At 37.8% G+C, this 16,009-nt stretch overlaps 1 protein-coding gene across 1 annotated transcript in view; it reads left to right on the forward strand.

Annotated features, from left to right (window-relative positions):
- The first annotated feature begins 1,092 nt into the window (after positions 1-1,092).
- LOC123256789 (semaphorin-4D-like) overlaps positions 1,093-16,009 on the forward strand; it is a 68,197-nt gene continuing 53,280 nt past the window's right edge. Inside the window, exons 1-2 of the mRNA XM_044685353.1 lie at positions 1,093-1,198; positions 4,672-4,814. Coding sequence (XP_044541288.1) covers positions 1,093-1,198; positions 4,672-4,814 — 249 coding nt within the window. The remainder of the gene's footprint in view (positions 1,199-4,671; positions 4,815-16,009) is intronic.

Below are 16,009 nucleotides of genomic sequence, written 5' to 3' on the forward strand. Positions count from 1 at the left end.
GGTGTGAGAGGTTAGGGTCTTTCATTGTTTCATCCTCATTGTGTCAGAGAAAAAGCACCCCCAGTCTGGTTCTCACCTACCTTTTCAGTGTGATTTCACATTACTTCTGGCAGCTATTCCTTGTACACAACATTCCATCTCCTGCCTCTGTACACAGAGACTGATACACTGTGGTACAATCCATGCAATGATCCAGGACAATTCTGGGGGACTTATGAGAAAGAACACTATCCACATCCAGAGAAAGAACTGTGGGAGTAGAAACAGAAGAAAAACAACTGCCTGATCACATGGGTCAATGGGGATATGATTGGGGTTGTAGACTCTAAGCGGATCACCCTAGTGCAAATATCAATAATATGGAAATAGGTCTTGATCAATGACACGTGTAAAACCCAGTGGAATTGCTCATTGGCTACAGGAGCCGGGTGGGAGGAGGGGAGGGGAAGAACATGAATCATGTAACCACGGGAAAATATTCTAAAGTAAATAAATAAATAAACTTAAAAAAAAACATAAATTCCCTGGAGGCAGGGATTATTGCATTTTTATTTTTGTATCTCCAATCCCTAGCACATAGGAGCTTATCCAGTGCTTGTTGAACTCAATTTAATTTGATCTTCATAACAACCATTTAATGTAGATAGTTGGGCCAATTTCATGAACAGGCCCCACTCAGTATAAGAGGGATTCCGACAATAGGCTGCTCAATGTTTTGTAAAAGATGACCATTTCTAGACAAAAAGAAATGCTCCCCAGCTAGATAGCTGTTTTGATGAAGAGGTCTAAGCACTGTGTCTCTACTGGAGAGAAATGTAAAGATCTTAATTGCCCAGATTGAAGCCTTTGTCAAAGGTTTTGTGTAACAAGGCCATTGTTTAAAACTACTTTCAGTTTTTAGGGCACATCTGACTGATGTTGCTAAAAGCAATTATTTTCAGAGGAAATGGGAGCAAGAAGACTATTTTCTATTGCTCCCAACTTTATAGAAATCATTCAAATTGCCACATGTCTGCTTTTGAGATTTTGACAGGATTGTCACGGTCCAAGAACAGAGTCTGGGAAAGTTTTGTTGGAGCTGGATACTTGAAAATGAACATTTGGGCTGCTCTCCTTGCCTTTGCTTTTTGTGAATTAATCCGACAGATGGAAGCATCTCTTCTCAGCTGCATTCCTAGAAAAACCATAAACTATCAAAGTAAGTGACCTACTTGGAACCCCTAACTGGCTTTATTGTGGAGTAATTGTTACTGAACTCAGGTTGGCAGGTGTCCTGCCTCCAGTGTATCCCAGCACTGTCCACTGGGGAAGGAGGATGCCTCCAGCCATTGCCATTCAATGACTGCTCCTGTTGGAGATAAAGAATGTGGAACTTTATATGCAGACAGCTTAGACCTTGAATCCAAAGACTTGTCCTTCACTCTACCACTGAGTAACTAGGTGGTGGAATAGTGGAAAGAACTCAACTTGGAGTCAGACAACCTGTGTCATTGGGTCCTGTCTTTCACATGTTCAGTGACCTCAAGCCCAGCACTAAATCTCTCTGGGCCTCAGTTTTCTAATCTCAAAAAGCCAGGGATGAAGATGCTGAAACACACTTCACTCGTTCAGTTAGAAAGGTAGACAGAAACACTGTTGGGTATAGTCATTGTGCCAGGAGGCTTTGTTTTGGCTGTTTTTCTTTGTTACCAAAAATGAGGGTCATTTTATGGGGTAGAGGTTGAGGAGTGGGGCTGGGGGACATGGACACCAACATAAAAGCAAAAAGCATCAATAAAACTTTTTTAATGTTTATTTTTTTATGGCATTGAATTAAATGATCTCCAAGGTCAGTTCTGAAATTCTAAGATCCTCTGAGTTTGGGCATGTCTTTCCATCTCAGTGTCTGTAAAATTAAGGAGCATTTGACTAGGTTGATGTCTTAGAATCTCTTCCTTATCTCAAATCCTATGATCTTAGGAGGCAAAGTAATCATTTTGATTCTTTGGACCTTAGTTCTTCTCATCTTTAACATAGGGGAGTTGGACTTGATGTTCAAAAGTTCTTTAATTTTGTGCTGTTAAATAAGACATAAGGGAGTATATTTAATCTATTGGACAGATTCGAAGGATTATAACTATATGCAAGTGACAATGCTAATCACAGATAAATCTCTTTTAATTAAAGTAAGCCTGTCAGAATGTCTTATTTAGAAATTTTCTGTTAAGAATTAAAATCACTCTTCTTATGTAAAAATATAAAAACTCCTCTTCAAAACAATTCTGTACAGGCAACCAGGTGGCTCAGTGGACAGAGGTGGCCTAGAGATGGGAGGTCCTGGGTTCAGATCTGGCCTCAGGCACTTCCTAGCTGTGTGATACTGAGCAAGTTAACTTAACCCCAGTTGCCTTTCCCTTACTGTTCTTCTGTCTTGTCAATTCTAAGACAGAAGATAAGGATTAAAAAAAAAAAATCTGTGCTTAAAAATTTTCATCTTCCCCTACCTAGTTAATTCAAATTAGTAAAAGTAGGTAGGTGTGTGTATACATATGTATATATATATATATATATGTGTATGTCTATACATATGTGTGTATACAGCTGCTTTACCTACACATAGTAAAATTTGATAAAGAATATTGGCTTTATTGTTGTAGCACTTCAAGCTTACAAAGTGCTCTCCTCACAGCAGCTTTGTGAGGTGGAGAGTGCAGGGATTATCATGTTCATTTTCCAAAGGAAGCTGAACAACTTGGCCACTGTTATACAGAGAGTAAGACAAGCCAGGCTTAAACCTAGTTCTCTCAGCTTCCCGGTCCATGTCACATTTTTTAATAAAATATGGAAGTTTAAATTTTCCTAGTGCTGCATTCAATAATAATAATTGTAATGTAGGTGTAATTAGCTTAATTAAGAAGAGTGTAGTCAAATGTATGGTTCATAAAAGTTTATAAAATCATCATTACAATTCTTTGGCAAAGTGAGTTATCCTCTAATATTTTTGTTTTATAAGTTTCAATTTTTATATATGGGTTTTTCTTCAAAAGGATACACCTCTGTATCACTTCCCATTTCTAATCATCATACCTGTTGCTCAAGTAAACTGACTTCAGAAGTGAGAGAGGGTTGGCCTTATTTATACCAGTTTGCCTTACTTCATGTTGTAGAACTGTTCCTGATATATAAAATGTGAATCAGATTTTTACAAATTGAATTCACATTTTCCAGTGATATCTGTTTGACTTCTCTTGGCCTTAACTTCCCTGACTGTCAAGTGAAGAATTTGGATTAGATGATCTGGGGCCTAGAAGTAGATAAGTGGCAAACTAAATGGAATGATGGATTTGGAGTCAGAAGTCCTGAGTTCAAATGTGGTTTTGAACACTTACTATGTGGCACTGGTCACACAGTCATGTAACCTCTAACTGCCTCAGTTTTCTTAATTATAAAATGAGGATAAAAATAGACCCACCCTCACCTGGATTGTTTTGAAGGAAAGAGGAGAGTTTAACATAGTGCCAGGCACATAGTAGGTCCTTAATAAATGCTTGTTCTCTTCCTTCCTGCAGCTCTTCCAGCTATGATGTTCTGTGTTCTATCTCCCTCCTATCACTAATGTGCTTTCTTTTATTAGGACCTGTCCAGCCCTGATCATCCTTATTCTAAGGCCTTTCCTATTCTGACATCCTTGGGATTTTTACATAATAAATCTAGGGATTATCTCATTTCAAATTTATTTTCAATTGGTGATAATAGCAGTTAATGTTGATATAATGACACATGATTATACCCTATAACAACACTGTGAGATATACAGCAAGTGTTACTATCCCTGTTTTAGAGATTGAAAAAAACAAAACTGAGAGGCTAACCAAACCTTCTATTAGTCAACCAACTGGTAGGAGTCAAAAGCGGGAGTCAGAACTCCAGGTCTGTCTAAACTCCAAGGGCAGCACTCTTTCTACTCGACTGAGCTACCTTCTTCCTCCCTCTTTGGGTCAAGTTATTTATAATTTTAAAACATGTTTAATTTCAGCAGAAGAACTATTTAAGAAACCTATTTATTAAGGAAAATAATTTTAAGACTCTAATATCATAATTCATTTTATATTTTATTTTCATGTCAGTTTTCTTTAAATCGAGACATATGTGTATTCATCAAGAAGAGAAATTCTTGAAAGAACAAAAAGTACATTTTAAAATGAGACTGATGTGTTCTCTGAAGACAGCAGATCCAGTAACAAAATATGGAAAATAGTAAAGGCATGGCTAGATATTGAAAAATGAGGGCAGCCTTCTTTTTTAAAATGAGCAAATGCAATAAAAAGCTAAGAGGACAATATTTTTATTTTGAGTTCATATTTCTCTTTTGGACTAAATTCATCACACACAGCCTTTCAAAATGTTAATAAAGGGAAAGCACATTTGAGGTCTTCATGTCCATTTTTTACAACTTTGTTCTGCTTTTCACTATAGTCATTTATTATGTTTTGGCAGGAATTTATTTAAAAGTGAAGCTATCACTAATGATTTTTAGTTGCTGTCTGCAGAACTGGCAGTCCATCAGAAATGGATTCCTAAAGTGGATACTGATTTAGGAGAAAAAAAAAATCAGTAATTCGTTTTTTTTTACATTTTCATCTCATTAGGGAATTTCTAAATGGAAACACCCTTTGAATTGTATTGTTTTAGATGACAGCAAAGAATTTGGAAAATCAGGATTCTCCAACTTTTCAACATTCTTAGTGAATAAAGAAACTGAAACCTTATTTATTGGCGCCAGGGATGCTGTCTTTGCCGTTGACATGAATGACATCACTAGAGAAGTGGACAGTGTAAGTTAGTTGTTTTTAACCTTATTTTTTTTCTAGGTGTTTTCACTTAGGCTCCCTTTGTCTGAATTAAGTTGTACTTGTTTGGGGCAGGAGTAGGTTAGAGGCTGGGTACAATAAAACCCTTTTAAAGTACAACATATTATTAAACATTTAGATGTATAAAACATACTTCAGTACTACAAGAAGCTAAGCCTTTGTCAGTATGGGGATTCCCTCCAACAATGTAAATATTCTCCCTGTATATATTAGTAGATAGTTTACCCCCCCACCAAAATCCCCCAGTAGCCAAGTGTCTGGTGACGATGCTTTCTGAACTTTAGCTAGGCTGGCTGTCTTCAGATGATAGGTGTACAGTCTGTTGCTCAGTCTAAACTTGATGCCTTTCTAGTATAATAGAACATTCTAGAGTTGATGTTGAACTGACATAGTATTCAAGCATATAGGTTCACATACAAAGAGCATAAGGAGGTATCCGAGGAGGTCTTTAGTGGAATCTTCATCAAAGGACTCTATTCACTCTGTTAACTGGAGTTAGCACCCACCTCACTCCCCCACTATTTAGTAGTATCTTAGTGTATTGAGCAGTTTACTCATTTGCTGTATGATTTTGGTCGTGCCTACTACCCTTTGTTTCCTCAACTTAAAAACAAAAACAAAGAGATTTGAGGAGAGTCATCCAGGTCCTCTCCAACTTTAACGTTTGGCCCCTAGGGTTGGGGGGTTAGGTGGTTACAGATGGGCCCAGGACACTGCTTTGATGATAGTGTGGCCTTCATGAAAGAGTCCTGGTAAATGCTCGTGGTGCTGGTACCTTGCACTACCTAAAGTACCAGCCATTCAAGTTAGCCAGATGCCTTGTTTTTGCCTTTCTTTGACTCCTCATTACTTAACATGCTTGTCCAGCATGGAGTAAGCATCTAATTAATTGTTGATTGCAAAAGGCAATCACAATAGTGATAATAATCCCCTACCAAAGATCTCATCTGAGGCACCACTGGGGTATAATCTTTCAAACTCCTTGGAAAAACTTTAAATACACTTATAGTGGTAAACTGAATTCTGTCAGACGAATACCAGCAGAGCCAAGGATAGTGAGGCTCATCACAATAAAGTTGACTACCAGGGGATGAATTTTTTCAGTTGCAGAAACTCATTAGGACTGAGGCATAGAAGAGGCAATAGTCTGCATTTATGAAAAGAATTCTGATCACATCACTAAGTAATAGTAATAGCTGCCATTTATATTGTATATTTAATCCTCACAATACTCTGGGAAAGTAGTTGCACAGGTAATTTTTTTTCAGATGAGGAAACCAAGGCATAACAAGGTAAAGTGTTTTGTTAAGGTATCCTAGATAGTAAATAGTATAGCTTGGAAGGAGGAAAGGAAGAACATTTATATAGTGCCTGCTGTGTGTCAAGCAATGTGCTAAACACTTTACAAATATTATCTTAATTAATCCCTACAACAACCTTGCCAGTTATGTGCTGTAATTGCCCTATTTTACATTTAAGGAAACTGAGGTAAACAAAGATTTTTTTTAAGTGACCTTCCCAGAGTTACATAGCTAGTTAAGTGTCTGAGATAGGATTTGAACTCAGGTCTTCCTGTCTCCAAAGCCCAGTGATTTTCCAATGCACTACTTAGCTGAGATTCAAGTAGAGTCCTGGGACCATTTGAACAGTCAAATTTCTGACTACAAATCCAGTATTCTTTCTACCAAGGGCCACTTTCATCATTATAGTTCATAATACCAATGACCAGAATCATAGTCCATTCTGAGTTATCCATGCCAAGGCAGGAACATAGTGATAGGGCATAACTAAATAGAAGATAAATAAATTCTCAGAAATATATTATTTTCCCCCACTACATTTATGCTTTATTTCACCTAGATCAGATGTTTGTGGTCCCGGTATACACATACAAGGTGAGAATTAAGTAAATTGGGTTAATGACTCAGGAGAATCAGGAATTCATGTGTATTTTGAACTGGGCCTCTCTCGTAAATTTTTGTGAATGCCCAATCTCAAGGACTCTGGGTTCTTGAAGGCCATTCCCAGGAGACACAAATTGTAAAGACTTCAGGAAGAGTGCTGGTGACAAATGGTACCTACTGTCCAAGAATCAGTCTAGCTTAAGTACAGAGAGAATCAGCCTCTCTAGACTGACCATTGCTTGAAGTGGTAGCCTGAAGACCCTGCTCCTGGCAATGGTGGCGGTATCTTGAGTTTGAAGATCTGAGTTCAGAAGGACTAAAGCCAATTAGGTCTCCCTACTAAATCTGGCAATAATATAATGAGACTCTAGGAGTGGAGCCCCAAATGCCTAAAGAGGGGCAAACCAGCCCTTCCTAGAAGGAGAGTTAAAGCTTTCATGCTGCTTAGTAATGGGATCTTGCCTGTGGTTATTTACTGTATTTCCACCCAGAACAAGATTGGGAGACTAAGGAATGGGATAGAGAACTCATTAGGAATAAAGGACTTGCCTTAAAGTGGTGAGAGCCTGGTTATGATTAGATAAGGTATCTTTGTTTATGTTTGTTTTAGCTAGCTTTTTATTTGCCAATGCTTCCTGTGACTTCAGGGACCTTTGTAACTAAGGTGTTTCTGGTGTCTGGATTTCTGTTTTTATGTGTAAGATTAAGTAATGAAGGCTATGGTTACTTCTTGGTAAATTGGTTATTGTTTGTTGTTGATGATGTATATATGTTGAATTTGCCACTATAGCCTCCATTTTGGGAGATTATCATCCTATATAAAAGGACCAGGGATTAAGTATATGGTGTATATCACCCTTGTTTATAAACCATGGCATATAAAAGTGAGTTAATAGTTTTCTTTTTGAAAATTACCATAACTACTTAAAACCTTTTAACTTCTCTATAAAAGTTTAACAGCAGTTTTTGTAACTTCTGCCCCTACTGTGCAGGGTCCTCCCCCCATTTCTTTTCCCACTTTAATATAACAGTAAGAAAGAAATCTTCAAGGTCATTCTCAGTATAATTATTAGCACTTGCACTGGGCTAGTCATTGACTAAGAAAAAAACAGGATGAGATAATGTGTTTCATCTTTAAACTAATTGGTAGAAAGTATCAAGTACAAGCCCACATAACCCAGATAGCAGCCTCTTGTGTCTGAAGCTGCTGAGGATTTGAATGTATGCCAAGGCTGAGCTGTCCAAAAGAACAATTATGAGCTGAGAAAGACTGTCCGTGAGTTCAGCCACCATAGGTTTGCATATAGGGGGTGCCAAAGCACTCCCTTATGAATCTGTAAAATTGGTATTTTGTGCCTCATTTTAAAAGTTTGTATTTTAAGTAAAGTTTACAGTTAATTTAATAAGTTAACTTTAGTTTTAGTTTCTTTATTTTGTGAATAATGGTCCCCTTTATGACAGTGTTCAATAAATTCTTGCCTTTCAAAATAAATTAAAGTCCCTTGGTGAACACTAATGAAATATGCTGTTTACACCTATGTCAACTACACATACCTTACAGAGTCCACATTCTCGAAATCTTCAAAGACAGGTAAACTGTCAGAATAGAAGCTTTTTCTCATTCTGAGATGGACTCACTCTCTGGACTTCTTTACTTCCTTACCAATAGGTTTATCCTTCTCTACAGCCCTTCTAACTCCTTTTTAGATATTGTCTTCCCCAGTCAGAATGTAAGTTCTTTGAGGGTAGCAGCTGTATTGTTTGCTTGTATTTATATTTCCAGCTCATAACATAATGCCCAAAGGATAAAGTACTTACTTTTAAAGTACTTAACAAATACTTTATCTATCCAAGCCTCAAATTATACTGCTCACAAGAGAACTGTGACTTAATAAGATCATTATTGCTGAAGATTCATGATTTCTCACCCTCCATACATATAAAGCTGCTGAGACAAGAGGCTTTTCTCTGGGGAGATTGTATCTTAGTACCTTTCTCTATCATCTTAGGGCCCAGGCAGCTGTATTACATCCCTCAGTAAACCCCATAAATCAATAATGTATTGGGTTCTTCTTTACCTTTTTAAAAAGTAGCTCAGACTTCTACTACACAACTGCCTTTTTAGAGACTGTTGACAAATGTTGAGAAATGCAGGAAAGTCTTATTACCTCTTCAGTCTCTGAAATTAGCTTCTCAACTTAAGCCATGAAACAAAATTAACCTATTAGTGCAAAAGCCAAGTTAGAAAAAATGATAAAAAGAAGACATGGAATATAGTTGAGATAGTTCCAACCCATCCTATTCAAACAAGCTGTGGATAGAGAAAAATGGATAAAGGAAAAGGCATTGAAATAGTCTGTCATCACTTCATATAAGGAAACTGCCACAAGGAACTGGACAGTAGGGCCTATTTTGCCTCCTCCAGCAAATGCCTGACACCCTTGAAAAGTATTCAGGGAACAACACTGGTTTAGAATGCAGATAAATTTGTGAAACATGGTTGAGGGTGGTGAGAGATTATGATAGGGAAGAAAACAAGGTTGCAGAAAGCTTAGTAGTAGACCAAGTTTGATCAGATCATCCCAATAGCTTATGTAGTTGAAACAAGTAGGAAGCTAACAAACCAGAAATGAGGCAGTTTCGTTTAATGGATAGGAGGGCAGAAGGGAATAAGCAGTCATTAAATGTCTATTATGTACCAGACATCATGCTGAGCACTTTACAATTATTATCTCATGCAATCCTACTAACAGCCTTGGGAGGAAGGGGCTTATTGTTACCCCCCATTTAATAGTTGAGAAAACTGAGACAGAGGTGAAGTGACTTCCCCAGGATCATACATCTAAGCTGGCATCTGAGGCTGGATTTGAATTCAGGTCTTCCTGATTATAGACCTAGCATTTTATCTATTGTGTCACCTAGCTACCTCATAAGTAGAGTGTGAGTCTTGGAATCAGGAAGATCCGAATTTGAATTCTGCACCAGATACTTAATGATTGAGTGGCTTGGGCCCTTACTTTATTTGGAAAAATAGGAGGATTGAACTTGATGATCTAGAAGTCCCTTTTCCAACCTTAAGTCTGTAATCCTGTTTATTTATAAATCTGTCAGCACTTCTACTGTCATATGTGATGCCATATTTGAATTCTAAGGTGAATTCCTGTGATATTATATGAAGAAGTAGAAATGGCCAAGAAGACAGGGTTAGCAGGATCAGATTTATACTAAATTTATACTAATTTATACTAATACAAAACAGATTTATACTAAAGGCAACAAAATGTTGAAGGCACTAAGGGATCAATTTTTAAAATATCTGAAAGTAGAAAAGATAATGGAATGATTAGAAAAATAGACTTTCTGTTAAAATGTTGTTCAAGAGAGTATCGATAACTTCAACCCATATCCCTACTTTCTTGTTTCTACAAAATCTCTATAAGTATAATCTACTCATTGAAAATATTCTGGGTGAAATGTGAGAAAAGAACAGAAAGATTTTTAATAGATGATTGATTATAACATACTGATTTCAAATACAGTATTTTCTTAACTTGAAGTATTTATTTTAGTCAGCACATCACATCTTCATAGTCACATAGTTGATTGAGATAAACAATACAAAAGCTTGCTATGTTCCTTGTTTCTTCACCCAAAAAAACAAAAAACCTTGATGCAGGAAAGCAAACCTTTAAAGGTTCCCCCACATGCCTCTTTCTTCTAAGTTTTTAGGACTCCACTCTTTCCTGATTCTTTTCCTAATATCTGACCCTTCTCCTTTACTGGATTCTCTTTTAGAGGATCACACCTTCTAACCATAGGTGTTCGTTAGGATTTTGTCCTAGGCCTCCTCTTCTCCCTCTTGTTGATCTCATCAGCTTGCATGGATTTAATTATCATCTTGAGGCTAATGATTCACAGACTTACTTATCCAGCTTTAACCTCTGTCCTGACTTTAAGATCCTATCTCCAACTACCAAGTAGATATCACAAATTGGATGTCCAGAAGATATCTTAAGGGCAAAATGTCGAAAACTAAACTCATTCTCTTTTTCCTCAAACCCTCTCCTTTTCCTAAATTCCCAGTAACCGTTAAGGGTACCACTATCTCCTCAGTCCCTTTGGCCTTGTGACCCATGTATCATCCTCAACTTCTCACTCACATCCCATATCTACTGTGCTTGCCAAATCTTTGATTTTACCTTCACAACATCTCTTGTATTCTGACACTGCCACCAACATGATACAAAACCTCATCACATTATGCCTGGACCATTATAATATCCTGCTGGTGGGTTGGCCTGCCCCAGGTCTCCCTCCACTCCAGTCCATCTTCAACTTAGTTATCCAAGTGATCTTCCCAAGTACAGATCTGAACATATCTCTTTCACACACAACCCCTCCACCCTCCAACCCATAAATTAATTGACTATCAGCTTCAGGATAAAATATGAAATCCTCTGTTTGCTATTCAAAAAATGCCTTTAGGGGGCAGCTGGGTGGTTTGGTGTATAGAGAGCCAGGTCCTGGGTTCAAATCTGGCTTCAGACACTTCCCAGCTGTGTGACCCTGGGCAAGTCACTTAACCCCCATTGCCTAGCCCTTACCACTCTTCTGTTCTAAGACAGAAGGTGAGGGTTTAAAAATAAATAAATACATAAATAAAATCCCTAGTGGATTCGCACAGTGTCTAGAATATAGTAGATAGACCCTTAATAAAATACTTGTTGACTGAGTTGAATCTAGAAGGAAATTTAGGTCTTCCAAGAGACACTAGGAAAGGCGGAGACAGAAGGTAAGGGTTTAAATTGAAAAAAAAAATGCCTTTATAACCTTCCACTCCCAAACCTGTCTACACTCCTTATACCTTATACCTCTGTCCCCCAACTAGTTTGCACAGTGTTGGACTTAGAGTCAGAAAGTCTTGAGTTCAAATGTGATGTCAGACACTAGTTGTATGATCTCTACCATGTTATTTGATCTCCATCTGCCTCAATTTCTACAACTATAAAATTAATATAGTAGCACTATCTACTAGGGTTATTGTGAGGATTAGGTGAGATAATGTTTTTGTAAACCCCTTACCTTCTCTCAGAATCACTACTGTATATTGGTTCCAAGGCAGAAGAGCAGGAAGGGCTAAGCAATAGAGGTTAAGGGTCACATGGCTAGGAAGCAGATGAGGTCAGATTTGAACCCAGGACCTCTTATCTCCTCTTATCTCCAGACTTGGTTCTCTATCCACTGAGTAATCTAGCTACTCACAATAATATTTCTAAAGTACTTAGCATAGTGCCTGGTAAATAGTAGATGCTTAATAAATATTTGTTGACTGACCATGTAAGATAATACATGATTCATGTTAGAATAATTTAAGACACATAGAATCAGCCATAGAAACAACATTTTAAAACCCTCTGGTTAACAGCAAAAATCAAGGCATAAAACAAGGAATCTGTATTCTTAAAAATGAATAAGAAAAGGAGATCAAGACTGATCATGTAGTGAGAATCAGTGATACCAGACTGAAAGAATATTGTTGCAGTGATGACTCATGAAATATTAAAAGACTTTCAGGATAGGTTTGTGTAGCTGCATCACAGTCTGCACCTTTGAAAGTAGCTTTCAGATTAAAAGGAATCTTGTAAGTCATCTTGTCTGATTCCCTCATTTGACAAATAGGGAAATTGGACTTATTTTTTCCTCTTTTTTCTTTATCTTTTTTCCTTTTTAAAAATTTTTCCATGGTTACATGATTCTTGTCTCCCTCCCCTCTTCCTTTCCCCCTCCTTGAGTTGACAAGCGATTCCACTGGGTTATAAATATATTATCACTCAAATCCTATTTCCTTATTTTTCATTTTTGTAATAGAGTAATCTTTTAAAATCAAAACCCCAAATCATATACCCATATTAACAAATGATAAATCACATGTTTTCTTCTGTGTTTCTACTCCCACAGTTCTTTCTCTAGAGGTGGATAGCATTCTTTCTCATCAGTTCCTCAGAGTTGTTCTGGATCACTGCATTACTTTTAGTAGCAAAGTCCATCATCCCACAATGTTTCAGTTACTGTGTACAATGTTCTCCTAGTTTCACTCTGCCTTAGTTCATGGAAGTCATTCCAGTTCTTATAGAAGTCAAGCAGTTCATCATTCCTTATAGCACAATAGTATTCCATCACCATCATATACCACCATTTGTTTAACCATTACCCAATCAAGGGGCATCCCCTTATTTTCCAATTTTTTGCCACCACAAAAAGCATAGCTATCAATATTTTCTTACAAACGGATCCCTTCCCATTTTTTTTTTATCTCTTTGGGATACGAACCTAGCGTGGTATTACTGGATCAAAGGGCATGCATTCTTTTAAAGCCCTTTGGGCATAACTCCAAATTGCCTTCCAGAATGGTTGGATCATTTCACAATTCTACCAGCAATGCATTAGTGTCCCAATTTTGCCACATCCCCTCCAACATTTATTATTTTCCTTTACTCTCATATTGGCCACTTTGCTAGGTATAAGGTGGTACCTCAGAGTTGTTTTGATTTGCAGGAATTGGGACTTATGACAAAGAATGCTATCTACCTCCAGAGAAAGAACTGTTGGAATCAGAATGCAGACAAAAGCATATGATATTTCAGTTGTTTATTTGGATTTATGTTATGGATTTATTATGGATTTATTTATTTTGGGGTTATGATTTTATAAGATTACTCATAAAAATGAACAATGTGTAAATATATTTAACATGATAATACATGTATAACCCAAATCAAATTGCCTGCCAGCACCAGGAGGTGGAAGGAAAGGGAAGGAGAGAGATAAGTTCAGTCATATATATTGGGAAAAGTTGTGTGAAAATTTGTTATAACACGTAATTGGTAATAAGTAAATATTTTTTAAAAGATAGTTACTAGGGGCAGCTGGGTTTCTCAGTGGATGGAGGCCTAGGCCTAGAGACAGGAGGTCCTGGGTTCCAATTTGGCCTCAGACACTTCCTAGCTGTATGACCCTGGGCAAGTCACTTAACCCCCGCTGCTAGCCCTTACCACTCTTCTACCTTAGAACCAATACACAGTACTGATTCTAAGATGGAAGGTAAGGGTTTAAAAAAAAGATAATTACTAATGTAAAAGAATAAAAAATCTTGGCCAAAATTATGAGCTGAAAATTCAACTTTACTTTATTGTGGTCCTCACCACACCCAGGTGTGTTAATACCCCATATATATGTTCAACAGTATGTTTTTAGGGTTTTTGATAGCTAATTAGCATAAATCATTAACACAGAAGAAAGTACAAAGGAAGTTAAGAAACATGCAATGGTACTTGATAACAAAGGTTTGGAACATTTGCTACAAAGTCCTAAAAGTTCAGTACAAGATTGACTATCATACTATTTAAATCAAAGTAACCTTTCTTGGCCTCAATACTCTGGGGAGCCTATAGTGTCATGATGGTGAACCTGTGGCCTCTCCTTGGGCATGCCCAGGCCCCTGGCCTGGCCTGCTAGGAGGTTGACCCCGCCCCCAAGTGCAGGGGGTGGGACAATCTAGACTCTCTCCACTGTTTCAGGGGCTGAGCAAGTGAGGCTGAGCCTCTGGTGTGGCCGCTGCCCCCCAGCCACCCCCAACCCTACTCCAAGGCTCCTGAGAGCTGCAGTGGAGGCTCCTCACTCCCCTCATTGGCACCTATCACCCTGCAAAAGGTACAAAATCTTTTTTTTTTTAAACCTTTACCTTCTGTCTTGGAATCAATGCTGTGTCTTGGTTCCAGGCAGAAGAGTGGTGAGGGCTAGGCAATGGGGGGTGAAGTGACTTGCCCAGGGTCACACAGCTAGGAAGTGTCTGAGGTCAGATTTGAACCCAGGACCTTTGGGCCTGACTCTCAATCCACTGAGCTACTTAGCTGCCCCCTACAAAGCCTTTTTAGTCTTTGTGGGCACCCTTACTGGGTGAATAGAACAGATAACAGTCCTGCTTTTGTAAGCAAAGAATTGATTGGGTCCAGGCCCTTTGGATTGCACTGACCCTAGTTAAAATAACCCCCTGAGCAAATCTAGGGTTGAATTTAGGTATAGTCTTTCCTCCTTTCTATTTTCTATCAGTAGTTTTTCTCAAATTAAACTAAGTGTTTTATCAAACTGCCCTCCTCACTTTTGGCAAACTCCCTACCATTTAACGCTTACACTGACATACAATGGGGGGATAAGGGTGGAATGGCAAAGAGTCCCAAAAAAATTTCAAAAGGTTGCCCGTCACTGCTATAGTGGCATAAATCTTTTTTTTTAAACCCTTAACTTCTGTGTATTGGGTCATAGGTGGAAGAGTGGGCAATGGGGGTCAAGTGACTTGCCCAGGGTCACATAGCTGGGAAGTGTCTGAGGCCGGATTTGAACCTAGGACCTCCCATCTCTAGGCCTGACTCTCCATCCACTGAGCTATCTAGCTGCCCCTGACATAAATCTTTAAAGGATAAAACAACACCTGAGCAGAACAAAGTTGTTTTCATATTAGCTTATCAGGCCAATTATACACTCTACTCCCAATGAACCCAGCTTTTCTACATGGGTTTCAGCTTTCTTAAGTAACTACACAGACCTAAAGTTTTATTCCTTAATATTATTCATTGCTATAATATTCTACTACATCAAGCTATATTATATTTTCTAATACTGTAATTAATATTGTATTACAAAAATTGATATATACAGTTTAATAACTGAGTCTAACTTTCTAAAAATTATAATTACAGTTACTTATTGAAAGGATTATATGTGATCACTTTGTTCTTCACCAATGGTCTTGGTTACCAATCTAATGGCCTCTTCTCAGTCCTCATCCTTCTTGAAATCCACAGCCTTTAACATTGTTGATCATTTTCTTTTCAAATGAGATAATATCTGTAAAATATTTAGCACAGTTCTTGGCACATAGTAGGCATTTAATAAATACTTGGTTGTTTTTTCTCCTTGATACTCCCTTGCTTCTAGGTTTCTGTGACACTACTCTCTCCTAGTTCTCTTCCTACTTATTGGATAGCTCCTTCTCAGTCTTCTTTGTAGGATCTTTTTCTAGGTCATGCCCATTAACTGTGGGTATCCTCCTGGGCTCTATCCAGGACCCTCTTCTCTTCTCCCTCTAGACTATCTCATTTGGGCATTTCATCAGCTCCCATGGATTCAATTATCTCTATGCTGATGATTATCAAATCTGTATATATATATATATACATATATATATATATATAATAA

This window comes from Gracilinanus agilis, chromosome 1 (genome assembly GCF_016433145.1).
Source record: "Gracilinanus agilis isolate LMUSP501 chromosome 1, AgileGrace, whole genome shotgun sequence".
Classification (NCBI taxonomy): Eukaryota; Metazoa; Chordata; class Mammalia; order Didelphimorphia; family Didelphidae; genus Gracilinanus; species Gracilinanus agilis.